The sequence below is a fragment of the Penicillium manginii genome (assembly GCF_028828005.1).
Source record: "Penicillium manginii strain IBT 31320 chromosome Unknown utg000006l:1.0-4164085.0:1.0-4166146.0, whole genome shotgun sequence".
NCBI classification, from domain to species: domain Eukaryota; kingdom Fungi; phylum Ascomycota; class Eurotiomycetes; order Eurotiales; family Aspergillaceae; genus Penicillium; species Penicillium manginii.
The window spans coordinates 3719497-3745405 of NW_026643107.1; the positions used below are offsets into that span (position 1 = coordinate 3719497).

Below are 25909 nucleotides of genomic sequence, written 5' to 3' on the forward strand. Positions count from 1 at the left end.
AGGGCGATGCGCTATTCACACGAGTGATAATCACGTTTCCAGCACCTGAATGTCTTTAAAAGACTTGAAGGGACCCCAAAGATCCTGGGTTCACGCTCAGACTTGAAACTTCTCCTTGGCAATTTTGACCATGGCCGTAGAGACTTTTTCAGAAGCCAGTTGTTGGCACTGGCTGAATTACGACTCTGCTGCTATAACTCCCGTCGGACAAGATGTGACTATATATTCGCCTCCAGATACCGATATTTGGAGACCGACCTTGAATAAAAATAACTTCACGGCACCCTACCTCTACACCCAATTGAAGTCTTCCGACTTCCAGAGTATTTCTGTTACTGTGCAAGCCGACTGGAAGACACTTTTCGACCAAGGAGGAATTGCAATTACTTTCCCTCGCGATGATACTCCACTTCAATGGATCAAAGCAGGGATCGAGTATACCGATGGCGCACCCTACCTTGGCGTTGTTGCCACTGCGAGTCTCTCTGATTGGAGTCTGAGCCCGATGTTAGATGCTTCTGACCACAAGACTGCAACAGTAGAGATTGTTCGAGATGGAACGGACGCGTGGGTTTATGTGCACGAAGGAGCATCGCGGAGACCCCTTCGTCAAATTACTTGGGCATTCAACGAAAATACTCCGGAATATATGCATGTGGGGATATATGCTGCAAAACCAACACGGGAGAGTGAATTGGGACACGAGTTTGACAAGCTCGCGGTGACATTTAAATCATTTGGTCTCAAAACAAAGAGCTGAGAGGCGAGAGGCGAGAGGCGAACTTTTATCTATAACTATTCTACTAGTACCAGTATGTATCCATTTCTCTATATTTTCGAGGCCGACTCGCAATCTTCGACCCGGTCTTGGCTGAACCTGGGCTATTAAAGGCGATGAGTAATTTGTAGAATTGTAATCTCAAGTTTCCTATCACTAGGATTGATTTGAGAATACTCAAATCATTCATTCAACATGCAGAAAAAGAGGCAAAGCAACGCCTTATAGTATGGCCCATGGTATTTTCGCTACCAGGAGAGAATTTGCAAATCGGTGCTTATATTTAGACTAGACTGAGGTCGCTTGATATACTAGTAGATATAAGAAAAGAATGCCCTGCCCTATCAAAGCGTGGTTCGACCATTCTCGGGCTTCCACCGAGAATATTTATTAAATACCCCCGGACCCCCGGAGCTACCCCGCAAATTAAGTTCTCACCTCTTCAACATCTCAACATTTGACCTGCGGCAAATTGCTATGATGAGTATGCTGCAGTCATCGACGCATACCCGGAGAACAAATAGTCTGGGACGCGCAAAGTCTCCTTGCCAGGACTGCCGTCAGTCAGACCTTCAGTGTGATCGTGCCCGCCCAAGATGTTTAACCTGTATCAGCAATGGCACAGCCTGCAGAGGCTACAAAATGGATCTATGCTGGCAGCTTGGTGTCGCGTCGAAAGGTAACCTGGCGGGCTTCAATTACCCAGCACCAACCGCTGTCACTGCGTCATTTGACTTTCAAGATCAAAATGTTAGCAAGAAGCGGCGATGGAGAGGAAAGACTTCAAAAGCCACGGGAGATCGCCATTTCCGGTTCGTGGAGGGCAATTCGACCGATAAATCGACTCGCAAATCAAAGAACACCCCAAAACCGAAATCCGTACCGTCAAACAGCGGCACGACAAAGCGAAGCGAAGAGGAACCCGACTTCCAACTCACTTTCGAGCCACCAGGCGTTTCGACTGTTTCGTTATCATTACTGAGATCCCCCTCCCCCAATGCCAATGAAGTCATCGCAGGTGAACATGATGATTGCGGTAGGAAAATCTAACTCTCTCGCTTTTTTACAATCTTGCTGACCATATCTCTAGTGAACACCTTGAATGAATTACCTAAAATATTCTCGTCAAACGATAACCAGACATGTTTAGATTATGAGGCTTTTGACGCCCCAAGAATCTACTCAGCAGAAGATACCAACGAGGAAGCCAGTGCTAGTAATAATTGTAAGATTCCTAGATCTCCCAATCTGTATCTATGATCACTGACCAATTTTTCCAGACTCTCAAATATCGATACCCGCGAAAGTGCAATCCTTCAGCTCAGATCAATGTTATCACGACATTCTATCTTGCTGTAAGTAGATCCATCCAGGACCAGTATCTATACAACCCCTGCCAGTAACTAATAAGTCATTTAGATGATCGGTATATCTGCGCCATTCCACTAACTGTGGATTGTTTCTTAAATCCTTTCCGAGTTTCCGATCGGACCTATATGGTGTCACAGCATCTCCTCCACGCCATTATGGCCACTTCACTATTTCATCTAAATCGCCACAATGAAAGCAGTGATAGTATCATGTTAGTTGATTCCCACCGGTCAGAGTCTCTAGGGCTTTATTCGATGGCACTCGGCAGTCCCATCTGGCAAGACAAAGCGGTTACATTCCTGGACACAGCGCTCCTTCTGATGTACTTGGATGTGAGTTACCTGATAAAAAAAGCCACGAAAAATACTTGCGCTTACATTGTTACGAAATATAGTCTGCTCAATCCGCTCTAGGGCTCTACCATATTCACCTTCAAGGTGTTCGAAGCATAATAGAAAGTTGTGGGGGCGGATCGATGCTCATTCCCAACAATTCTAAGCTGAGAGCCGAACTTGCCATGTTCATATGGTAAGTCGAGTACATAAAATATCAGGAAGAATGAGCTAAAATGATGAAGGTACGATGCTACAATAGCTTTGCTGGCACGCGAAGAACTCGTATTGCCTTTATCATATCTCGAATGCATTCTTTGTCATGGACAATCTGATGGGTGGAGCTATTTGGAGTTGACCGGCTGCCTTGAAGAATTCGTGGTCATAATGGCCAAAATCGCAAGCCTGGCACAACAACACAAACTTGCGCTGGAAAAGGAGAATCTTCACTTCGACATCAGCGCAGTAGATGAAGTCAAATGGACTTTATGCAGTATCACGTCACCGTATCCCACGTTTCACGCGGACTTTGACGAGGAAGCGCTTGATTTACTTCGAGATCGCTATCACTGCACCGAGGCTTGGCGAAATGCTCTTCTGATTTATATCGAAAGGGTATTCCGCTGGACTCGGGGAGAGCCCGCACCTCCAAATGCGAAATACATTGCTCGCAGTATTATGGAACATGCGAGATGTATACGAAGAGAGAACAACTTTCAGAAACAAATTCTCTTGCCTTTGTTTCTCGCTGGTGCAGAGATCAGACGAGAAGAAGATCGAGATTTTGTGAGAGATTATTGTTTGCGGTGGACTAAGCTATGTGGTTCTAAGATGTTCATCGATGCTTCTGACTTCTGTGAGGAGATTTGGGAGCGAACAGACAAAGAAGATTCTCAGGGCATATGGTGGGGAACCGTCATTGACAAGAGATGCTCAGGGTCAAAGCTTCCGATCCGGCCTCAAATCCTGCTCGGTTGAAATTATCTTGTCTAATATTCTTCATGTTGGAATCTAACTACGCTTCAATGCGATCTTTATATTCTCAGTAATGGATTCTCGACCATAGAACATGAATTTCCATTTCAGGATTGGGCATAAAAGTGGAGATAAACCAAGGACCAAATTCTGGTTCATTCAAGGTAAATAACAACATCTCCAAATAATTTTGTTCCAGTTTCGGGTTGATACTATAGTCTCGGTGCTCCGCCATTATCGGTATAGTTCAGTGCGTAGCTATAAGCCGGGTCATAATGCATTGCCCAATATCCATCCCAGATGCGCTTGGTCAGAGGGCCAACTTGGCCGTTGGCAACCGGCTTGCCGTCCAGGGAGGTGATCGGCATAATTCCACCGGCAGTCGTGCACATAAAAAGCTCATCACATTGGTAGACAGACTCAGTAGGCACAAATTCGACGCGAACCTCAATACCGTTGGCTTTCGCAACATCAATCACACTCTTTCGTGTCACGCCTTCCAGAACTCCACGTTGGGGAGTGTACAAAACGCCGTTCTTGACAAGAACGATGTTGAAACCGGAACCTTCGGTCAGGTGCCCATCTCCATCCGTGAGGAAGGGGTAGTCTGCACCACGGTCTGAGGCCTCGAACAATCCCCGGGTCAAATCGCCCCATTGGAGGTTCTTGATGGTTGGATCGAAACTACCAACCGGAGTTCTGCGCACAGTACGAGCGATAATAGCACTGCCTCCATTGTACTGCACCTGAGGCTCCATAACCCAGACATAAGGCAGGATAAACATGTATAGATTCTGCTTCGTAAGGTCCTCGGCTTGGGATCCACGAACACCGACAAGACCACGAGTGACGATCAACTCGACAAATGCATCCTTGATTCCACTTTTGGCGACCATTCCCTCAAGCGTGGATTTGATATCTTCTGAGAGAGGTAACTTCATCCGCATTTTATCACAACTGGCTTCGAGTCGAGCAAGGTGGTCATCGAGGCGGAAAAAGCGACCGTCCCAGATTGAAGGCACATCATAAGTAAGGTCTCCATGCATGAATCCTTGGTCTCTCAGTGGAATGCGCGCCTCGTCAAAAGGTACCAGCTGGCCCTCGACCCAGGCAATACCCTTGGCGAACGGGTTGCTGCTCGACTCGAGGGAAGCATTTCGTGCAGCGTAGGCGCTGAACACCTTGTTCATGGAAGTCATCCTGGGAAACAATCGGTGGGAAGGATTTCGTAGAGACAAAGAGGTGTTCAGTTGATATATGGCTTATGTGAGACAGTAAATTTGTACTGTGAACAATGAGAATAAATGTCTACTGTTAAATAGCATTTGGTAGCACTGCAAGTATGACATGTCTCGGCGAGACCCGGCTTTTCACATGTAGCCCTTCCAACTTTTTGCCTAAATGATCTAATATTTCTACATGGAGACTAGAGTGTGCAACTAATTTTCATGTAAACGATACCTGCAGGTTTGGGATGACCCTATTCCAATAATGAACCATATGTGCTCTCACCTTCCCCCTTTGGCTAAATAAGAACCGTTCGACCCCGCTCTGCCTAGCGTTCCATACTTTTCACCACACAAAAAGACTGCGATAATTAGCGGCAGATAAGCCAATTTTCGCGTGGTAAATTGACGATAAGTTCTTTCTCTGGATCTGTCATAGCCGAGATAGACTCGAATTATTGTCGTCAAAAGATCCCCAGACCACGGATTCCCCACAACGCCAACGTCGTTAAATATCCTCTTCTGGTAATATATCAATTGAGTTATCGCCCTCTGTACTGATCTTGAAGATATGGCGTTTGCTATTTTGCAGTTTACGATGGCCAGTGACAAAAAGGGGTGCTCATCTGCAAGCATATGACGTCTAGAAGGGGTAAATATGAAGGCAACACCCAGAAGACATCAACGCCTTATAGCATACCACCCGAGTATATTCTACGCTTTATTCACATATAAATCCCATGATAAGGGTGACAGACTATCATCTTCATTGTTACCACCGTGATTCAGCTAAAGAGCCAAATTGCGAAATGGCCATCTCAGGCACTCAACATGATCATGCAGTACGCAGAACAGATATCGATGATCTTGAATTGGAGTCTGTCGGATACCGGCGTGAGATGCCGCGTCAATTCTCGATATGGTCCCTGGGTGCATTATCATTCACTCTCACTTGCACCTGGTTGGGGACCGGCTCGTCTGTTGGTATTGCTCTCCAGGAAGGATCTTATGCTGGAACCCTATGGTCTCTTCCAATCGCTGGAATAATGACGACTATTGTATCGCTCGGAATGGCCGAGCTAGCATCAGCATATCCTGTGGCTGGTGCTCAGTATTACTGGGCTTTCATGGTAGCAAGTGAGAACTGGAAAGCATTTGCGTCATACCTGTAAGTCTCGTGAATCAAGATCCTACACTTGAATTACTAACTGAGAGTGTAGGAACGCGTGGATGAGCATAATTGGCTGGTGGCTTGGAGCTGGATCAGTAGCCAATTTTGTCTCCGGGATGGTTTTGGATATCGTATTGATTTGGTACCCCAGCTACTCCTTTCAACACTGGCATCAATATTTGATCTACGTTGCCATTATTTGGCTGGCTATCGCGATAAACATACTGGCTTCTAGGCTTCTGCCTCTATTCAACGAGCTGATATCTACTCTTTCAGTTTTCACTTTGGCAGGGACAACCATTACTCTCTTCATCGTTAGCCGACAAAATCATGCACCGTTATCTTCTATTTTCGCAGACACAAGTACCCACAGTGGATGGAAAAGCGATGGCTTCGGTTTCATGCTTGCAGTTAGTAACGCAGTATTTGCTTTCCTTGGGAGCGACTGCGGGGCTCATCTATGCGAAGAAATCCACAACCCGTCTAGAAATGTACCCATGGTGATTGTATTTCCCCTTATCGTGGGTCTTGTTACTGCTTTTCCATTTGCTTGTGCACTGATGTACTCAGTGCATGATCTTACTTCTGTCCTTAACTCGGTTACCGGTTTACCTTTGATCGATATTTATTTCCAAGGGACGAACTCTACAGTTGCAGCTTCAGTTTTGTTGAGTACCTTTGCATTTTGCATTTTTGGATGCCTTGTTGCCAATGGTATGATTATTGTTAGAAATTCCCAAAACTCCAAATTTGCTAATTATTCAATTCCTCAGTTACTACGTGTTCTCGCACACTTTGGGCTGTATCCCGGGATGGAGCGATTCCATTTGGCAAAGTCTGGATGCGAGTTCACCGTAAATTCCAGATGCCGTCAAATGCCGCACTTCTCTCCGGTACATGTGTCACTGTAAGTATGTTGCCCTTGAGCTATAAATACTCTGCTAACAAGAAAAGATTTATGGAGTTATCTTTATTGGATCTACGACTGCATTCTCATCCATGGTCAACGCTGCCATTGTTTTCCAGCAGACCTCATGCATTATACCCCAAGCTATTGTACTCCTACGTGGCCGTAATCAAGTATTGCCAGAGCGCTATTTCAATCTCGGCATATTTGGGGCCCCTTTAAATGCAATTGCAGTTGTATGGGTCCTCTTTCTGGATATTCTATATTGCTTCCCAACTTCGATGCCAGTGACGCCGCAAAATATGAGCTATGTCTCGGTCGTCACAGTGGGCCTCGTTAGTTTTGTCATTGTTTTATGGTTTCTCAACAAGCGCAATACTTTCAAGGGGCCGAATGTGGATTATAATCTGTTGAACATGCGACGCATGGCAAATCTACACGGCGAAGATTCGACTATAGAAGGTACGAATCTCGAGACTGGAAGTGTGAGCTCGCAGAAAACTGGAAAGATGGAATTAAATAGTTGATCTATCCTCGAAATTTAAATAACTCTGAGATTGTGCATGTTTTCAGCTCGTTGCTGAGGTACTTGCGCGCGCAATAATCAAACCAAGATTCCTATTATTTGATATGATTTACAGACAGTTCGTGACTGGGTTGAATATCGTGTAGGATGCCTCGGACCTCAGGGAGTTCGAGATCAAGGCTTTCGGTAGAAATTCGAGGGAGTTACTAGGTTCTGGTTGTTAAATGATGGTTGCTGGTCGGTTTTCGTTTAGTCTGCGCACCTTAATACCACGAATTAAATAGGTTTTCAACAAGTCCCACACCGTCTTCAATCTTGACAACTATGTAAAAACTCCTCACTGTATCCCATCGAATTAAGCATAACGTTGGCCTAACATTAGCATAACGTTGTTGATCAACTTCACATTAAGGCGGCCACAACGTAGCCACAACGTAGCCACAACGTTACAGGCCGGTCTGCACCAAGATGAACCTGGCCGACCAACTTACAACCAGCTCATGACGTTACCAACACGTTTCCAACGGCAAGGCCGTGATATATGGCATTCCCGAACACTTTTGACCTCCGTCACTTAACCAATCCTTGGCTCAGCACGGCTTACAGCTTTTCAGTTCCTGTGCCGCTCTTTGGCAAGGCATCCTAGCATGGATTCCCGGTGCCTGAGGCATCCACGTGTTAACAAACTCACCTTCCAAAAATGGCAATCTAAAGTTTTTAGTCATCTGACTCAACCTGGTAGCTTAGTTGCCCTATCTCGACCTAGCGGCACATATGTCGATCGAATTTGGTAATAGAATGGAGACATTCACGCCTATTTGTTTTCTTTTGGTGCTGAAGCAATTTTCCCCAAATAGATTGATGCAGGGGGTACCACTTGCCAAGAGCGCCAGACAATTCAACGTCACCGGTGTCTATGAGTATTTAAGCTGAAAAGAAGGATATATTGCCTGAAATAAATAATTTCAATCAATTCAGATTTCATTTCAGGAATCTTCGTGATTTCGGGTCAACGTGCGATTGGTTTCCTAAGACAATGGCCGAGAAGAACGTTGTGGTGATCGGGTAAGATAACGCATGTTTGTTCATTTGTTCATCATTTTAGAAATATATTTACAAGGGCTAATTGAAAAAAGGGCCGGTGTCGCAGGTCTTACAACTGCACTTCTGCTGTCGAAGATTCCTGGTTACAGAATCGTTGTGGCCGCCAAACACATGCCAGGTGACTATGACATCGAATACGCCTCTCCATGGGCAGGGGCCAACTACATGCCGTGAGTTATCAAGTTAACCAGGGGCAGTGTTTCCGCAAATCTAACAAATTATATCCAATTAGTGTCTCTTTGCGTGGCACTGATGCTGCAGAGTGGGATAGAAAAACGTGGGAGGTATTCAATAAACTCGCACTCAATTGCCCAGAATCAGGAATTCATTTTCAAGGTGGGATTGAGTTATTCGCTTATCGAGATTCACACTTGTCTCTTTACTAACACAGTTGAAGATTGCGAAATAAGGAATCGGTCTAAGGATGTTGGCTCTGCCACGGCGGACTGGTTCTCTGAATTGCTTTCATCATCACCATGGTTCAAAGATGTCGTTCCAAATGTAAGAGATATATGGCCGACAGCTATAAAGGCGATATAGCACTGATCAAAACCGATTGAAATAGTTTCGCACTCTCTCGAAAGAAGAACTTGGCCCAGGAATTGATTCGGCAATCAACTTTACTTCAGTCTGTATAAATACAGCCATTTACCTCCCATGGCTTGTTTCAAAATGCCTTGAAAACAAGGTTATTTTCAAAAGAGCCGTCTTTCGGCACATCTCGGAGGCTTCTTCCCTCAATATTCACCCAGCAGGTAGTGTTGACCTTGTGATTAATTGCACGGGTCTAATGGCTTCCAAGCTTGGCGGGGTAGAAGATAAATCTGTGGTCGCAGCTCGTGGACAAATTGTGGTTGTTCGCAACGAAGTGGGGAAAATGGTTAACCTTTCCGGAACGGATGACGGGGACGAGGAGGCATGCTATATCATGGCCAGAGCTGCTGGCGGGGGTACAGTCATCGGTGGATCGTACCAGAAGGGTAATTGGGAGTCTCAACCAGATCCCAATCTCGCAGTACGGATCATGAAGCGTGCCGTCCAAGCTTGTCCGGAGTTAACAGGAGGCAAGGGGATTGAGGCTCTTGATGTGGTTCGATATGGCGTCGGATTGAGGCCAGTTCGAGAAGGAGGCACGCGAATAGAAAAGGAGAAAGTGGGTGATCTATGGGTTGTACACAATTATGGCGCTGGGGGTGCAGGATATCAATCATCATATGGATGTGCCGAGGCTGCGGTGAGGCTTGTGCGTGCTGCTTTGGACGTCCAAACGAAGCTTTGACTATGGAGAACCACATTTCATTGTTTACAAGATAGTCCAGTGGATAATATATGCAAAAAAATATATATTCGGTAGAAATCTCAACCACTAAGACTTTGCATTCCAAGTTCTGGAAATTCCGTGAGTGGCTGGGAATCTGACGCGCTAGGGCTGCGCCACTAGCTCTAGCTCATGATATAAGAGTCTGACTGTAGTAGACTACTAGTTGTATAGAGCACGCTCCCCCGCATAAATAGATATCTATACAGTATTGCTGAGGTACCTCATATCCTGTAGTATGGTTATGGTTATCCCGGTACCAGTACCTCGGGTTCCTAACAAATTGAGTGGCCGGGAAGGTACCCCCCCGCGTCGCTGCCGTCTCCACCTGCGCCCTTTTAACTTCGCAAACCTTCCCCCTCATTTCTTCCCCGACATCCTCTGCTTCACCTCGCGACTTGACTGGGCTTGACTTGGTCGCACATAGCACATTCCTCGGCAGCGCCTTTCATCCGGCCATGTCGACTGACCGCGCCCGTTCCTAAGAGATCCAATCCCTACTGGCTGCAGCCCTGCGCCTATCCGCGCAGCCCACCAATATGCTGTCGCGCACGAGCTCCCGATCATCGGCGGGCTCGTCCAGTTCCCCCCCCATTGTCGCGACGGGACACTCAGGCAACTACCAAGGAGAAACAGACCCTGGGTGGCTGGCTCAAGAAAATATGGCAGAAGACCGGCCTTGACAAACCGACCATCCTATTGATGCTGAAGTGAGAACGCGCACATTCGTTGCCCAGTCGCCTTAAACAGTAAGAGATTACTAACCTGATATATTGCAGAGGTGGAATAGCGCCAACAATCGCGGTTTCTATGTAGGTCCAGCATCGAGTTGAGAGATATTTAGCCTGCCAGTCTAACATTGTTCCGACAGTTACCAGTCCAGCGATGTCGCGACCGAGTATACTACGCTGGGCTACCTCGTCGCAATCGTCTCCATTTTGGGATTCTCGATCATGCCACGCGCCAAGTTCATTCAGATGATGATCCTGGATGTCCTAGCTGTCTGCATTGCAGCCTGCTTCGCGCTATTGACGATGTATTCCAGTGTCAAAGCCCGCCAACACACGGCCAGCGCTCCTGACTCCTATAACTCGTCTGCATCTGCCGTCAGTGGTGTCTGGTTGTTCTTCCAGATTTGGTTGGTTCACACCTTTCGTGCCAAGTACCCCCAGTTCCAATTCCCTGTTATCATATACGCCATCTTCGCCAATATTTCTTCGGTCTATGCGCCTGAGATGGCTTCAATGACTGCCGCTATCGCCCTGGTCGAACGGCTTCTGCGAACATTCCTTACGGGCCTCGCCATCTCTATGGCCGTTTCGCTGCTAATTTTGCCCATGACCTCTCGCCAAGCTGTCTTCAAACAGATGGGGGCCTATATCGGGACTCTTCGTTCTGCATTGGGAGCCCATGCCACCTATTTTGAGACTTTAGAAAAAGACGACATGTTTGGCCGAGCGGAGACATACGATGACACGCAAGAGAAGATTGACGACAAGGGAAAGGTGTATAGTCCGGAGGCCGAGGCCATCCGCGGTGCCATCCGACAGATCACCGACGTTCATGCTAAACTTCACGGAGATCTGTCTTTCGCGAAGCGTGAAATTGCCCTAGGAAAATTAGGCCCTGATGATATTCAGCTGATCTTTCGCCACCTGCGCCAGATTATGATTCCTGTTGTTGGCCTTAGCTTTGTCGTGGACATCTTCCAGAGACTATCGGATTATAATCGGTGGAATATACCCATCGAACCGAATGCGGAGCCAATTCCTGAGGATGTTCGCGAGCGCGTGGTTCATGATTGGAACGATATCATGAGGGCGGTCCACGATCCCTTCAAGACGATGATCCAAACGATTGATGAGGCACTGCTACACGCTTCTTATGTTTTTCAATTCTCAAAGCCGCCCAAGCAAAAGGCAGTTGCGGCTCCGTCGACGAATGAGTCAAATACAGAAGCGAAGGATGTGGAAGCGGACGCAGAGAACACATCACCTGGCGAACCGGGATTCGCGCAACATTTTCAAACGAAACTCAACGAGTTCCGAAGTGCTAAGCGAATTGCCTTGGAGACCTGGGCTGAAGATAAAGGCATCAACCTGCCTCCTGACTTTTTTGATCACCCATCATCAGTTGAAAGTTTGAAGGGTGACTTTTTTGACGCATCAGCATCGCACCAAGACCGAAGTCGGCGACAGCTTTATCTGTTTTTATACGTAAGCCACCTCGTCCACGACCTGCCCCCGAATTTGCGAGACTGATCGAATCTTAGATGGAGCAATTGCTTTACTCGACCGGTAAAACAGTTCTCGAATTTGTCGAGTATGCCGACGAAGTGGCTGCTAAAGGAAAGCTATCGCGGACTCGGCTGATTATACCGGGAGCTAAACGCTCATTGAAATGGGCAAAGAGCTTTTTAAAAGCTGAAGATAACCACGAACATGACAATCTGGGGGATGTTCATACTCACAATAGTATGCTGGAACTCGGTGAAGCGTATAGGCATCGCAAAGATCCTGAGCATTTGCCAGCCGATACCTTGTTCGAGAAATTCGGGGACAAAATTCGAGTTTTCCCCTGGTTCTTGCGTTCTTTTGAATCCAAGTATGGCTTCAGGGTCGCGTGTGCCACGATGACCATCGCAATTGTTGCGTTTCTACATGATACGCAGACCTTTTTCACGCAGCAAAGACTGGTTTGGGCCATGATCATGGTGAATCTGAGCATGTCTCCCACTTCAGGCCAGAGTATCTTCAGCTTTATTCTCCGTATCGCGGGAACCACAATCGCAATGGTCGCTAGTCTGCTGATCTGGTATATTCCAGACCAAAAGACACCAGGTGTTATTGTGCTACTTTTCATTTTCATCTCGTGCGCTTTCTACGTTCCGATCAAAATGTTCCGATTCCGCGTCATTGGTATCATCAGTATCGTAACCACTACCATGATAATTGGTTACGAGCTTCAGGTTCGCAAGGTTGGCGAACAAGTCGCGACATCTAATGGCCAGCCATTCTATCCTATTTATCTGCTCGCCCCCTATCGACTGGCTACCGTCAGTGGAGGTATCGCAGTTGCGTTCCTGTGGACTTTCTTCCCTTACCCCATCTCAGAACACTCGGTTTTGAGGCAGAGCCTGGGGGCATCTCTATATCTCCTCGCGAATTATTACTCCATTATCCATGAGACACTGTCAGCTCGGATGCGTGGAGACGAGGGGGACCTCAACTTGAAAACCTCCGCAGGCCGCAAATTGGAAAAGGCGCGGCACAAGGTTTTCTCAAAGCAGATGCTCATGTTGAACGGACTCCGAACTTACTCCGAGTTTCTCCGGTGGGAGGTGCCCATCGGTGGCAGGTTTCCGAAGAAACAATATGACTCCATCATTGTCTGCGTTGAAAAGTATGCAGCACCTCGATATACAGCTAAAAGGAAACACTGACTAATATCCTCCTTTTAGTATTGTAAGCTATCTCAGCTTACTCGGCTACGCCTCCGACACCCTTATGCGCCTCAATGAAGATGACGACGAATCAAACTCTATCTGGATGCATGATTTTCGCCGTGTCGTTGGTCACGCTAAGATTACAACTCACGAGGTCACATCGTTACTTTGCCTCCTTTCAGCTAGTATCACAAATCGCCAGCCGCTTCCTCCATACCTGAAAGCGCCCAGGCCATACAGTTTCTCGAAACGGCTGGAGGCGCTGGACAAAGATATTCTCAGCATCAAGCATATTGCTGAGCCAGGTTTCGCTGCATTTGCAGTATTGCAAATTTCCACAAGATGTATTGTTGGAGATGTGGAACGTCTCATGAAGTAAGTTGTTCTTTTACCAGGGCATGTCTTGTATCGGTTTACTAATTACGTGATATAGACATGTTAAAGGCTTGGTGGGCGAGCTGGATTTTTCATTCCATGCTGTGAGCACGATGGACTCCAGGATCGCGGAGTCTAGAATGACGTCGCGGGCTCCTTCAAGAGCTACGTCGCCAGCGAGAAATGCCTCAAAGCTGAGTTTGCATGAGACCCAGGCAGCGGATCGTCGGAAGTTGGACTGAGCTTGTGATTGGATTGAGACTTTGTTGTAAATATGGCTGTTTGGAACATACTAAAATGGTTACGTGAATTCCGCACATATTATACCCATTCGCGTGTCTAACTAAAGGCTTTTTGAGGATACTAGTATGTATGTCCCAACGACTTGAGTTAAAATCACGAAGTAGTATTCTCGCGATCATCATTCAATCAAGAAAGTTGATGAAAGGACTTGCTATTTCGTTTTTGAAAGTTCAATAGAGTGGAGTGAACATTCGTCGAAACACATAACGCCTATATGCTGCCAAAACCCAATCGAGATACTCAGGTGCAGTACTAGTTGCGACTCAGAATATTGACACGGGCTTATGACAAACGGATAATAAATAAAGACCGCTCGTCCTTATACTACTTTCCCCGGAATAAGTGGACCTTCCCCGCCTACTCCGTCTGAACTATCCGGGGGCCTCGGCAGGTGCCTCAATCACAAGTGTCGAAGATCCCCCGCGCTAAGGAGATTTAGCGAACCCCAACAATTTCAAAACGGTCCCTGCGTCCCCATAACATGTTTTGATTCGTTAGTACTCGTAGAATTTGCGTAGAGGTTTCCTGCTTGGGCGTTCGAATGGCGATCATGATCTCACATGTCTGGGTATCAAGGTTCAAGTTGGAGTTAGGTCGCTCCAGTTATATAAGAATCTACTAAATTCACCCCCCGATGAATCCCACTGCGGATGTTCACACATCAGTACCAGCCTCGAAATGTCCACCCAGACCGCAACAGTCAAGCGGAATCCCGCTGACTCCATGGTATCTACCTGGCGCCATGATCGAACTCAGTGGGGTCCATGGCACTGGATGATAGAACTTCTCGGTCTACATCTCATCGATATGAAGGGCGAAGTGCCAGTATTTTCCAAGAAAGAAAAGATACCCGCTATCCGCGAATGGACTGTTCATTTATGGATCATACTTCACGCCATGATACCCCTCGCCCTTCACCACGCCTACACAGCCTATACGGGACAAAACCTAGGTCTCCTCGCCGCATTCGGACTATACTCAACCGCATTTAAACTAAACGGCATCCACGAAATGCATATCATGCGAAGGCTTGGTCAGAGATACGGATTCCTAGACGGAGACAAACACCCCCGAGATGAAATCCCTGACGTCGGCGTTGGAAAAGTCATCCGGGAACTCATTTCCACCTCGACCTTCCGCATGATAATGGCGATATATCTTACCTATCAACCGAACGAAACGCCCTCGTCTCTCGAATGGAAATGGCTACCCCTAGAAATCGGTATCTATAGTATAACTGTCGACTTCTGGTTCTACTGGTATCACCGCTTGATGCATTCAACAGGCCCGCTGTGGAAATATCATCGTCGACACCATCTGACAAAGCACCCAAATCCCCTCCTCTCAGCATACGCAGACCACGAACAAGAGTTTATGGATATAACTGGCATCCCGCTCATGGCCTATGGCACGATGAAGATGATGGGACTACCGATGGGATTCTATGAGTGGTGGGTTTGTTTCCAGTATATTGCTTTTTCAGAATTCATTGGACACAGTGGGTTGAGGCTTCATGGCGGAGCGCCGTCTACGTTAAATTGGCTGTTGGAGCTTTTTGACGCGGAACTTGTCATTGAGGACCATGATTTGCATCATCGGTATGGGTGGCGGAAGAGTCATAATTATGGGAAACAGACTAGGCTTTGGGATAGGATTTTTGGAACTTGTCATGAGAGGATTGAGAGTGTTAAGGAGAATGTTGATTATAGCAATCGCGTCACAATGCCTCTTTTGTGATGATTATCCAATGGAAGGGGCTTCGATTGGTGGGTGGTGGGGTTGGAGATAGATATGATATTTATGAACGACTTTTAGGAATGATTGAATGATAAAGATACGAATATCCTGACACGGATAACCTAATATTCTCTCCATTCTTGCAAATCTGGTAAAAGATGATAAAGTACCCACCAATTAAGTTGGATAAATTTGAGCGAATAGGAACGACAGGAAGACGCGAATAAGTATCACGACCAGGATTCTGTCACTGGAAGAAGAAGGCATAGATAACTTTGAAAGGGGAATTTGGGTATTAGACGCAAAGAGATGAGAGTTTGTGAGTTGAGAATACCTCGGAAAATAGTATTCAACATGAAATATGCTGATAAAGCAGGTTATTAAGCAACGTCAAGCCTCTGATATTTACTGCTAGTCATACGAGTATCTCCCCGCACGAATATAAGAAACCCCCTCTTTCACCTCGAAAACAAGACAGAAAGGACAAACATCAGATACCACTCCCCTCCTCATTGCCTCAAAGCACCCATTTAGTCCCTCTCGACTACCAAATAACCCAAGAATGTCGAACATAACAATTGACCCAGCCATCCTCTCAACAGCCACCAACAAAACAGTCCTAATAACCGGCGCAGCGCGCGGCATCGGCGCTGCAACAGCAAAACAATTCAACGCCCACGGCGCAAATGTCGTCCTAGCAGATCTGGCGCAGTTCCGGTCCACAGCAGAGGGTTTAATTGAACACGACTTGCCAGATCCCAGCCGGGCGATTTTTGTCCAAGGCGATATCGTCGATTGGATCGAGTTGAGAGAATGTTTTAAGAAGACATTAGAGAGATTTGGCGGTATTGATATCGTCGTTGCTAACGCGGGGATTATGGAGTCTAGATCGGTGTTGGATTTCGAAGTCGATGAAGATGGGGAGTTGAAGGAGGATGATGAAGCGAAGAGGGTTTTTGACGTTAATCTGAGGGGCACTTTGAATAGTGAGTATCGATATGCAATGGATGCATTGTCGGTGTAATGAGGATGCTAACGAATAAACTACTAGCCTTGCGACTTGCACTTTACTATCTATCCCAATCTCCATCGCCATCGTCCAAATCAATCGTCCTGATCGGATCATCATCGAGCTACTTTGGCGGAACCGGAGTCACAGCGTACGTTGCTTCGAAGCACGGGGTCTTAGGACTTCTTCGTGCATCTCAGGTCAAGGCTCGTGAACAGGGAATTCGAATTAATGGCATCGCGCCGTTCCTGACACCGACGCATATTACAGCGGGATTTGCGGAGAGGTGGCGTGGGTGCGGACTCGAAGAGAATACGCCTGAGCGAGTGGCTGAGGCTATTGCCTTTGTTGCGTTGGATGAGGGGAGGAGTGGGGAATGCCTGTTGGTAAGTAAAGTCCTCTTCTCGACGTTTTTCGACTCATACTATGCTTATATCTCGCGTTGGATTGGTTGGATAAGAAATATTTGCTGACTATCTATTCAGGTTGCTGGCAGGTTTCTTCGAGAACTAGAATCGTCGCGTGCGAAGCTTATTCCTACTTGGCTGGGTGAGGATGTGGCGCAGTTCCTATCTACTGCTATGCAGTTCTTCGTTAATATTGGTGGGTATGTACTGCCCAAGAAGTACTGAGTGAGCGATAGTAGACAAAGCAGGAGCAGGCATAGAGTTCGTGATGATGTATGTACATTGCGAGAAATAAGTTCAGAAGACCACTCTTTTCCCAGGCCGAACCCGCCGGAATGAAGAGACAGAGATATCGAGAGCAAAAAAAATCAAAGAAAACGCCTATCAGCTTTTCTATATCGTAACATCCATTAAATCGGATTCATCATAGTCACGTTCGGAACCGCGGGCGGTAAAGTTGAGACTGCCACAGTCGATGATTTCGCACTAACGGGCGTGGACTTGGTGACTGGAACCGGCGAGACTGTCGTCGGTAGACTGGTGTCGAGATGCGAGGGGCTGCGACTGCTGCGACTTCGAGACATGTCTCCGTGCGAGGTCATGCTGCCTGGCGTACTTGTGCTGCCGGGTTTCCCGCTGCGCTTGACCATTTTGCCCAGAACACCGACGATCTCAGCAGCGTCTTCAAAGCTCTCGTCGTCCATACCTTCTTGGGCGTTGTAGACATCGGCAATTGCGTGTTTCGCGAGGCGTCGACAGGCGATTGGATCTTGGAGGCAGTCGTAGAGATAGGCGGCGTATTCCAGTTTCACCGATAGCCGGAGTGGGTGTGAGCCCGGGAGAAGCTTGTCAGCAAGAAGTGATGCATGGTTGAAGCATGCCGTTGCCGTGGCTGTGTAGTCGAGTGGGGGTAGGAGGAATGAGGTGGCTGGTTGAGGTGGTAGGACTGGAGCGAGGCCGGGTGGGATAGATGTCTTGTTGGGTTGTTGAGATGGATTATGTCCACGTAGGGCGGTTAGAGATTCTTCACCGTAGAGAGAGTCATGCTTTGCGAGAGTTGGTGATTGCGGATCTGTTGACTGCACGACAGGGCGGTTGTGAAAAAGAACAAAGATGTGATAAAATGAGGCGCGGAGTTTATAGGAGAGCACTTTCAACTCGACGAATCGTGAGACCATGGGCAGAATATAGCCCTCAAGTATTAACAGCCCTTCTCGGGCAAGCCAAATAATGTGATAGTACAATTGGAGGGATTTTGTTTCGCGGGTATTGTCAAGGCGACGTAAGCGGCGGGCGCGAAGGAGTTTCTTGGAGAGCATAACAGAAAGCCCGAGTGATTTATATAGCATTGCCGAGAGCAGAGGGTTTTCGAGGGCCATTACGGCCGCGAAATTGCCCAAGGCTTTCTGGTCTACCTCGGAGGATGCCATCCATAAAGCCAATGACGCAGAGGCTGCAACATTGTGGTCAGTGATCTGGAAATTCGGTTCGATGGGTATCCCAGGAGGGATCGATGGGGTTTGTGATGGGGGTAGCATGGTTGGTTGAGGGATGGCGTAGGGAATTGGGCAATAATGGTGGCTGGAGAGCAGAAACTGAGGCAGAAATGAAGCAGACAAAGACTCACTTGACGAGGCGCGCGCAAACGAGGATTCAAACACAGCGCGTGCACATCCGAGCGCGTAGACTAGGACGACGATCGCGGGAGAGTTATGACCGGTCTTACGCAACCATGCAGTGTAGTGTCCACCGTATGGAAGTGATCAATTGTATTGATTCAAATCGATCTTGCCCCTGACAGATTCAAGTCGAGAGGAAGCCAGTGCGCTCTACCCCGGTGGGCTCACCCCACAGTTCGGACCGCGTTCCGAGTATCTTGATCTCGATCTTGATATGATCTAGATCTATATTTCGATCGGTATTGGTTCGGTCGTGGCTGGTATTGCGATGGTGTTCTTTAATTAATAGGGTAATTGCGGCGGTATGGTGGAATTGATCAATCTCGAGTGGGAGTTGATGGATCGTTTAGCTGCAGCTAGTTGAGGAGGGATCGGCTGACAGGCTCGCGGCTAGGAACGCAAGGCACAAGGACGAAGAGACAGAGCAAGTGGATGCATTATGCGAGAGACGCGAGGGGGGGCTCGAGGGAGAAGAAGCAGATTTCAGTTCGCAATCTCCGATGCCAACGCACCACCCCGTTGTGCGGGGAAGAAGTCGGGCACGAGCGGAGAACGAGGCGAGAGTCGTGGAGCTGAACTTGTTGGAATTGGGCCGAGTTGAATTGAGGCAGTGAAGTATGTAAAAGGAAGCCCTAGGGGTTCCGCAGAGCCGAGAGGGAGAGTCGACCTGAGCTGAGGGCAATGAAGGAAGTTGAGTTGAGAGGTGGTGGAGGAGAGTTGAGGCAAGAGAAGCGGGTCCACTAGGAGATACCCAACTGACATACACTGACATATCTACTTTTCCACTTTTCCACTACGTAGGATAGTCTCAAATTACGGATACACTGTCACATCATGATATCATCCACTCCTGCCCAACCCTTGGGAATATACTAGTCCTTGCAATTACAAGACAAACTCCAACATCACCCTATAATTAACCCACTGAGCCGCCCCCGAGCCGCCTCAGGTCGCCCTAAATAGCCTAGGCCCTCCTCCTCATCGCCTCAAATTGACCAGCTCAGGCAGCTACGTGGCAGTCGTAGAGTGCGCGATCCAAGCAGATTACAAGCTAGAAGCACGGACTGCCACGCTGGCAGTGGCGTTATGTTTGCAGGTGGATCAATCGTGGATTGCGGCAGTTCAGATGGGAATTGGCATTTCAGACGACCAACTGCAGGATGTCCTGATTTTGGCAGTGGCGTGGCACAGGGTAGAGAGTAGAGAATACAAAGTAGAGCACGGACAATAGAAAGGGACAAGAGAGATGAATAGATTTGTATACAAAGGAAGTTGACGAACCAAGGTGACATGATCCAAGGTTCACCGCCTGGACACACCGCCACAATGACATAATTAGACGGAGTATAGCATGCAGTACAGAGTATAGGAGAGTATAGGAGAGTATAGGAGAGTATAGGAGAGTATAGGATAGTATCATTATAATGTATTCAATGAATATCTGAAGATGAAGAAACCTAATGACAAAGTGGAACGACTTTATGCTATTAACCTATTTACTGCCAACCAGCCAAATGCCGGCCAACCCAGATGTACAACACCCAATATGCATGGCTTCCAATAATCAATCAATCTATGCAAGTCACCTGTGATAGTCACAGTGACACAGTTCGGCCTCTCTCCTTATTTAAAAGCTCTAGTCCAGCTCGTCCACATCCACATACCCTGTAAACGCCCTTTCTAAGAACGCTCGCCAGGCTGCGTTGACCTTGCCCTTCTTCTGGGCCGAGACCTCCCCAGCCTCTCCAATTCGCGTGGCAAGCTCGAGATAACTGCGAACCGTGAGATCGCTCATCTCATACACATCATCGTTCGTGGTATATTCCACCTCGAACTCCATGCGCGGAGTTCCCTTCGCTTGACTCGCTTCCTCATTAAGTCGTGTGAGGTTGGCATAGTATTGCGTGTAACTCAGCAGCGTCAACGCCTGGTTGGAGTAGGCAGGGCCTGGCGGGGCCGTGGAAGATGGTGGCTCGGGCGCTTTGAAGCCGGGCTTCTTCTTGCCCTTGCCCTTGCCCTTCTTCTTATTCTTTTTCTTCTTTTCTGTCTCTAGCGATGAATCGTCGTCTAACTGAGAGCCAAACTGGTATAGATCGAATGGCTGCTGCGGGGTAGAGGGGGACTCGACCGCCAGGCCAACGTTCTCCAACCCCGTCAGGTTGTACTCTACCATGCGTAGCGTCGGGAAGTAATTCGGCACAAGACTGGGCGAGACCAATGACACGCTGTATCGCTCAGCCCACGGACCACCAATCTTCTTCAAGTATTTGCGAATCTTCTTCTCCTTCTTATCTTCTTTGCTCTTCTTCCCCTTCTTTTTGTTCGCCTCGAGATAGTCTTCCATCTTTTTAACGCTCTCCAAGCCCGAGGGCACAGATGGCAGATCGGACCACTGGCCCCGGAGAGAAACCAGGTAGTCCGACTTGGACATGGCGGAGACAGTCCCATCGCTCTGCTTCTCCGACAGCTCATCCACGTTGGCGGCATGACTATCTTGCAGCACGAAGTGGTCAACATTCATATGTCCGTACAGACTGGTCACAACCACATCCCGGTACCGATCCATCCACACCGTATATTTCTGCCAGCAGGTCTCGTCCCAGTTGGTCTTCTCATCCGAGCGCGCGGGAGCAACGTGACCCATCAGGATAGCCTTCATGCCACGCTCACGGAGAATCTGCAACTGCACCCGCAACCACTCCATGTGTTCATACCCGGGCTCAGATTGATCCTTGCACCCATCGACAGCACTGTTCGAATCGAAAAAGTACATCGTGTTTAAGCTAATGACCGCCAATTTGCCAGGGATAACCTCACTGGTAAACCAACCGCCCTGAACAAAGCTATGCCGCTGATCCTCGGGGATGAAATCAGCCCAGATCTGTTCGAATCGCTTTGTCCAGGCGTTTGGGCCGCTGCGGAAAATGTTATGTGGGAGGATATCGTTGTTGCCGAATGTGGGCACGACGGGGACGGAGAGACGCGGCGCGGAGCGATCGGGTGAGTTCCGGATTCCGAATAGATCGATCCATTTCTGCGACATGTAGCGGTTCAAATCGAGGATCTCGTCTTGGTCGCGGGGGATCTTTTCGTCGTTGTCATGTCGGGCTGAGTCGCCGGTCCAGATCACGAAGTCGACGTCATCTTTGATGTTCTCCTTGATCCACCGGAATGTCTCATCGACCAGGACGAGCGGCGAGTCGCAGTCTGATCCCTCTTGTCCAAAGTATCCTGCTTCGCCTTTACCGTGGTGGCATGATCCGTCGTCGGGTGAGGAACCCGCTTTGTAGTACCGGTCTGGGTGGAAATCTATAGATGTGGGTCGGATTCTCGTCAGTGCCATGCTATCACGCGACCACGAGTCTCCTTGCGCCGGCAAGCCAAAACCACGTACCGGTGATGTGTAGAAAGCGGCCCGTGAGGGATTGGGCCGCTGTCGATGTGTCTGGTGTATTCGGGTTTAGTTGCGCATGGTTCGGGTGTGGCACCAATTCGTCGACAGGAGCGAGAGGCTTTTGTTGGAGCTGCTCCAGGGGGGACTGCCCCAACAGTAGCAGCGGCAGTGATGAGGCCCAACAAGGACAACATAATGAGCAGGATCAAAGCAGCATGGAGGGGTAACCAAAGCTGGCTGATAGATCACCACAATCACGAAAGGACGGGGAAAAAAGCCGTAAAAAAAGCAAATGGAAATTTAGGTCCGATCTTATCGAGAAGTCACGTCACTCGGCCTATTCGGAGCCAATCAACGGGTGCTTAGTCAGATAAGGCTGCAGTATGAAATATCTTGGCAGGAACAACGCAGTTGGGCGTAAAGGACATAGAATAGAGAAAGTAGAAGAGATGATAGGAAGAGAAAGAGAATAATCCATCAGATATAAATATGTAGGTATTCAGATGATCTGCCTGATCACCAGCAAGTGTGCACCCGATCACCCCGCGTGATGGCGAGTCCTCTTTATGTTTTTGCATCCCCAGATTCATCACAGCCAATCATATTCTTCTACCTCTACACGTGTGAGGACCTTAGTAGTGTTCAGGCTGTCAAGTGCTACCAATCAGACTAGATGACTCTTTACCGTGCTAGTCATGATTTGCAATGAGTTGCAAATAGATTCACAATAACTTTATTTATTCTTAGAACCCTACGAAGTAGGGTTGCACATGTCACATGTGTTCGCATAATACACATAATACATATCATTTATACTATCCATTGGTTTTCAGAACGATATTTTGAAACAGTTTTATTAAAAAGTAATTAAAATACCTACAATACCGATAAAACCGCCAACAACTTATTTACCCCCGGAAACAACCTGGGAACCGTGGAAGCCTCAGGTTCTCCACAATTATAACCACCACACCAACCACCACCACCACATAGTACCTATCAGATATCCGACTTGATACTTCAAGCATCAGCCTCAATCTTCTCAGTAACAGTTCCGTCATTCTGCACAACAATCTTATCCAGATTCTGCGATGCCTTGACCGGGTTGGGCTGCTGGTACACCCACTCCAGCTCCTCAAGAGTCCGACCCTGCGACTCAACACAGAAGAAATACCAACAAACAGACTCAACCAGATCCCAACCAACAAAGATCCAGAAATAATTCGTCGAGATATTACCCAGTCCAATCGGCGACGCGAACTGACTAATGAAACTGATCGACGAAACCATGAATCCGGAAAGTGCCAGACCCTTCGCACGAGTCGTCGTCTCCAGTGCCTCCGCGGGGACAACACCTTGCAGCGGGGTATAGGTGAAGGAGAAAACAACGTTGAAGAGATAGTAGAACGCCAGCGCGGTCTGACCCTTGGTGTGGCTGATAGTTCCTGTGTTGGCAATGGGTAGCGAGACGGCGGCATTGATTGCCATGGTAATTGCACAGGCGAGAGTTCCCCAGATCAGCACGGGACGACGGGGCATCTTATCGGTCAGACAGACGGCGGTTCCGGCACCGATGGCCGAGACAATCGAGTTGATCAGGTTGAGCAGGAGTTGTGTCGAGCTAGAAGTGTATCCCAGGACGTTGTAGATGGTCGCGTTGAAGTAACCTAGACCATTGCCGGACCACTGTCCAAAGACGGAGATCATGATGACCTGTGCGAAGCGCCAGCGGCCGCTGTGGGTCGTGATGAAGGGTCGGTCTAGTGAAAGAATCAAGGATTAGCCATTTATCTTGGGAAGAGACGAAAGTTGAGGTAAAACTTACAGTCCCACCATCTCTTGTCGATACCGTCGATGCGGATTCCTTCCTTCATTTCCTCAATCTCCAGGCGGACCAGGCGAGCGTTGGGATCACCATTGCCATGGTACTTGACTAGGAAAGCAAGAGCTTCTTCTTCGCGACCTTGGGCGAGGAGCCAACGGGGTGACTCGGGGATGAACCAGACGAAGAAGATGACCAAAACACATGCGAAGCACTGCAGGATGAACGGGATACGCCACTGGTAGTTGTTGCTGATATTGTTTGTACCGTAGGTGATCGCAGCGGCGGGGATACTGCCTCCGAACCAACCGCAGTTGTAGAAACCTGTATAATTCCTGTGAGTGGATTTCTTCCCCAAGTCGGAGGGTAGGTGGAATTGGGGCATAGAACTGACCGACAGCACGACCACGCCAGTGAGGCGGGGCAATTTCGACAGCATATGCTGGAGCCGAAACGACCATGATCTGGATTCCAACACCGAGGATGAAGCGACCGACAACGAATTGTGCCAGATGCATGGCAGTCGAAATGATAATTGATCCGGCGATAATGACCCAAGCGCCAGCAAACATACACTTGCGTCGTCCAAACTTATCAGAAATGACGGCGCTGAAGGGAGTTGCGACGATTGATCCACTAAAGTAGTTTTTTGTTAATTCAGTGATCGGATTGCAAATATGAAGCGAAATCACTTACACAGTATAGAGAGAAGTCACGACAGAAACCTTTGAGCCCGTGAGACCAGTTTTGAAGATCGCTTGCCAATGGTCCATCGCAAGGATGGATCCCATAAGAGAACCTAGAACAGACACATATTAGTCGGTGTCAGGACGTTTCGGAGAGAGTATCAGACCACTTACCATCATAACCGTTGGCACAAGCACAGAGGAAAGAGACAAAAATACAGACTGTATTGGTATTAGCAAGTTGGCGAAGCTTGGCGTTGTTGGTATGCAAAACGTACAGTAAAGGTGGATAGATGTCTTGCTCCACCGCTCAATCTTGGTTTCCTCAATAGCAGCAAAGAGATCGGCCTAATGAAGGGTAAGCACAGAATTTCTAACGTCAGCATGATTTTACTTACGTTGTGGACTTCCTTTGTCTTCGCACCCTCGCGCTTGGCAGTCTCTCCATATCCAGCAATAACCTGGGGTGTATCCTCAGGCCCTACCCCATAGTCCACCGCAGAGGAGATACCGTGCACCTCCTCGTGAGTCCCACTCTTAGCATCCGACATGATCCAATCGGTGTTCGATACCGCCAAATGTCTTAGTGGATCGTCGAAGAAATGGGGTTGTCGTCGAGTGCAGTCGTCTTTGAAACGCGGCTCGATACTCTCAAGAACTCCTCGAAGGGAGGAGGAGCTTGGATTCTTATAAGAGACTCGCGCACAAACATACAATCCAATCGGTTCGCATAGGCGCCAAAGACCCTGTCTTATTTTATTTATTTTCTTACTATTCCGTTTCGGAAACGCTAGACCATGCGGTTCTCCAGATTTTGCTGGTGCCCTCCCCCCTTCCCTTGTGACACCTGATCCCTGCGCCCAGTAACGCAGCAGACGAGCTCGGCGGTGGCGTGCACAAGCTGCTCCGTATCCTTATTGGAATCGGCGAAGCCTCCAGTGAGATGATGGATTGCTCAGATACGATCGAGGTGTCCGCCTTGGTCCGAAAAGATTCAGGACTTGAGTTGGAGGGTTCTGGATGTTCGGCCCTGTCTCCCGCGTGCTGGGCGAGACATTCTGATCTATACCCTTTAGTTGGGGAGTGATTTGCCCCCTTTCTTTTTGCTTTGTAGCTAGAAGGTTTGATTGGCTACGCGCTAGTAAAGGGATTTGGTATTTAATATACGCATATTATCAGATTTTAGTAGAATACCCTAAGGCTGAAGTAGAACTAGACAGTATTGTTTCACCTTGGCCCGCCCTTGTCTCCTGATCTGCAGTGTACCCGGTGATTCCGCTATGTTGTGAGATTTTCCATCAATGTAGTCCAAGGGCTGTGAAGACATCAAAAGTCTTCTTTACT

At 48.0% G+C, this 25909-nt stretch overlaps 11 protein-coding genes across 11 annotated transcripts; 7 read left to right on the top strand and 4 right to left on the bottom strand.

Annotated features, from left to right (window-relative positions):
• Positions 1-130: 130 nt before the first annotated feature.
• N7533_009761 (DUF1349 domain-containing protein) lies at positions 131-760 on the top strand (the record flags this gene model as incomplete). Its single annotated transcript, XM_057106411.1, has 1 exon — positions 131-760. The coding sequence occupies one exon, from the start codon at positions 131-133 to the stop codon at positions 758-760; it is 630 nt and encodes a 209-aa protein (XP_056957860.1).
• A 660-nt stretch (positions 761-1420) lies between these two features.
• N7533_009762 (fungal specific transcription factor domain-containing protein) lies at positions 1421-3459 on the top strand (the record flags this gene model as incomplete). The annotated part of the gene is made up of 6 exons (XM_057106412.1): positions 1421-1814; positions 1869-2003; positions 2059-2133; positions 2198-2481; positions 2544-2677; positions 2727-3459. 6 exons carry the CDS (start codon positions 1421-1423, stop codon positions 3457-3459), a joined length of 1755 nt encoding a protein of 584 aa, XP_056957861.1.
• A 209-nt stretch (positions 3460-3668) lies between these two features.
• Positions 3669-4655, bottom strand: N7533_009763 (aminotransferase class IV; the record flags this gene model as incomplete). Its single annotated transcript, XM_057106413.1, has 1 exon — positions 3669-4655. The coding sequence occupies one exon, from the start codon at positions 4653-4655 to the stop codon at positions 3669-3671; it is 987 nt and encodes a 328-aa protein (XP_056957862.1).
• Positions 4656-5491: 836 nt separating this feature from the next.
• On the top strand, positions 5492-5854 carry N7533_009764 (uncharacterized protein; the record flags this gene model as incomplete). The annotated part of the gene is made up of 1 exon (XM_057106414.1): positions 5492-5854. The coding sequence occupies one exon, from the start codon at positions 5492-5494 to the stop codon at positions 5852-5854; it is 363 nt and encodes a 120-aa protein (XP_056957863.1).
• Positions 5855-6718: 864 nt separating this feature from the next.
• N7533_009765 (uncharacterized protein) lies at positions 6719-7287 on the top strand (the record flags this gene model as incomplete). Its single annotated transcript, XM_057106415.1, has 2 exons — positions 6719-6760; positions 6808-7287. 2 exons carry the CDS (start codon positions 6719-6721, stop codon positions 7285-7287), a joined length of 522 nt encoding a protein of 173 aa, XP_056957864.1.
• A 1035-nt stretch (positions 7288-8322) lies between these two features.
• N7533_009766 (uncharacterized protein) lies at positions 8323-13770 on the top strand (the record flags this gene model as incomplete). The annotated part of the gene is made up of 12 exons (XM_057106416.1): positions 8323-8351; positions 8423-8560; positions 8623-8726; positions 8788-8891; positions 8956-9633; positions 9777-9789; positions 10136-10418; positions 10488-10520; positions 10580-11924; positions 11981-13110; positions 13169-13528; positions 13587-13770. 12 exons carry the CDS (start codon positions 8323-8325, stop codon positions 13768-13770), a joined length of 4401 nt encoding a protein of 1466 aa, XP_056957865.1.
• A 739-nt stretch (positions 13771-14509) lies between these two features.
• Positions 14510-15568, top strand: N7533_009767 (sterol desaturase family protein; the record flags this gene model as incomplete). Its single annotated transcript, XM_057106417.1, has 1 exon — positions 14510-15568. The coding sequence occupies one exon, from the start codon at positions 14510-14512 to the stop codon at positions 15566-15568; it is 1059 nt and encodes a 352-aa protein (XP_056957866.1).
• A 562-nt stretch (positions 15569-16130) lies between these two features.
• On the top strand, positions 16131-17209 carry N7533_009768 (Short-chain dehydrogenase/reductase SDR; the record flags this gene model as incomplete). The annotated part of the gene is made up of 3 exons (XM_057106418.1): positions 16131-16582; positions 16702-16963; positions 17063-17209. 3 exons carry the CDS (start codon positions 16131-16133, stop codon positions 17207-17209), a joined length of 861 nt encoding a protein of 286 aa, XP_056957867.1.
• Positions 17210-17394: 185 nt separating this feature from the next.
• erg27 lies at positions 17395-18522 on the bottom strand (the record flags this gene model as incomplete). Its single annotated transcript, XM_057106419.1, has 1 exon — positions 17395-18522. One exon carries the CDS (start codon positions 18520-18522, stop codon positions 17395-17397), a length of 1128 nt encoding a protein of 375 aa, XP_056957868.1.
• Positions 18523-20299: 1777 nt separating this feature from the next.
• N7533_009770 (endopolyphosphatase) lies at positions 20300-22754 on the bottom strand (the record flags this gene model as incomplete). Its single annotated transcript, XM_057106420.1, has 3 exons — positions 20300-21972; positions 22058-22202; positions 22743-22754. The coding sequence occupies 3 exons, from the start codon at positions 22752-22754 to the stop codon at positions 20300-20302; spliced, it is 1830 nt and encodes a 609-aa protein (XP_056957869.1).
• Positions 22755-23077: 323 nt separating this feature from the next.
• On the bottom strand, positions 23078-25116 carry N7533_009771 (uncharacterized protein; the record flags this gene model as incomplete). The annotated part of the gene is made up of 7 exons (XM_057106421.1): positions 23078-23817; positions 23883-24203; positions 24274-24515; positions 24576-24678; positions 24740-24787; positions 24844-24913; positions 24964-25116. The coding sequence occupies 7 exons, from the start codon at positions 25114-25116 to the stop codon at positions 23078-23080; spliced, it is 1677 nt and encodes a 558-aa protein (XP_056957870.1).
• Between the last annotated feature and the right edge of the window lie 793 nt (positions 25117-25909).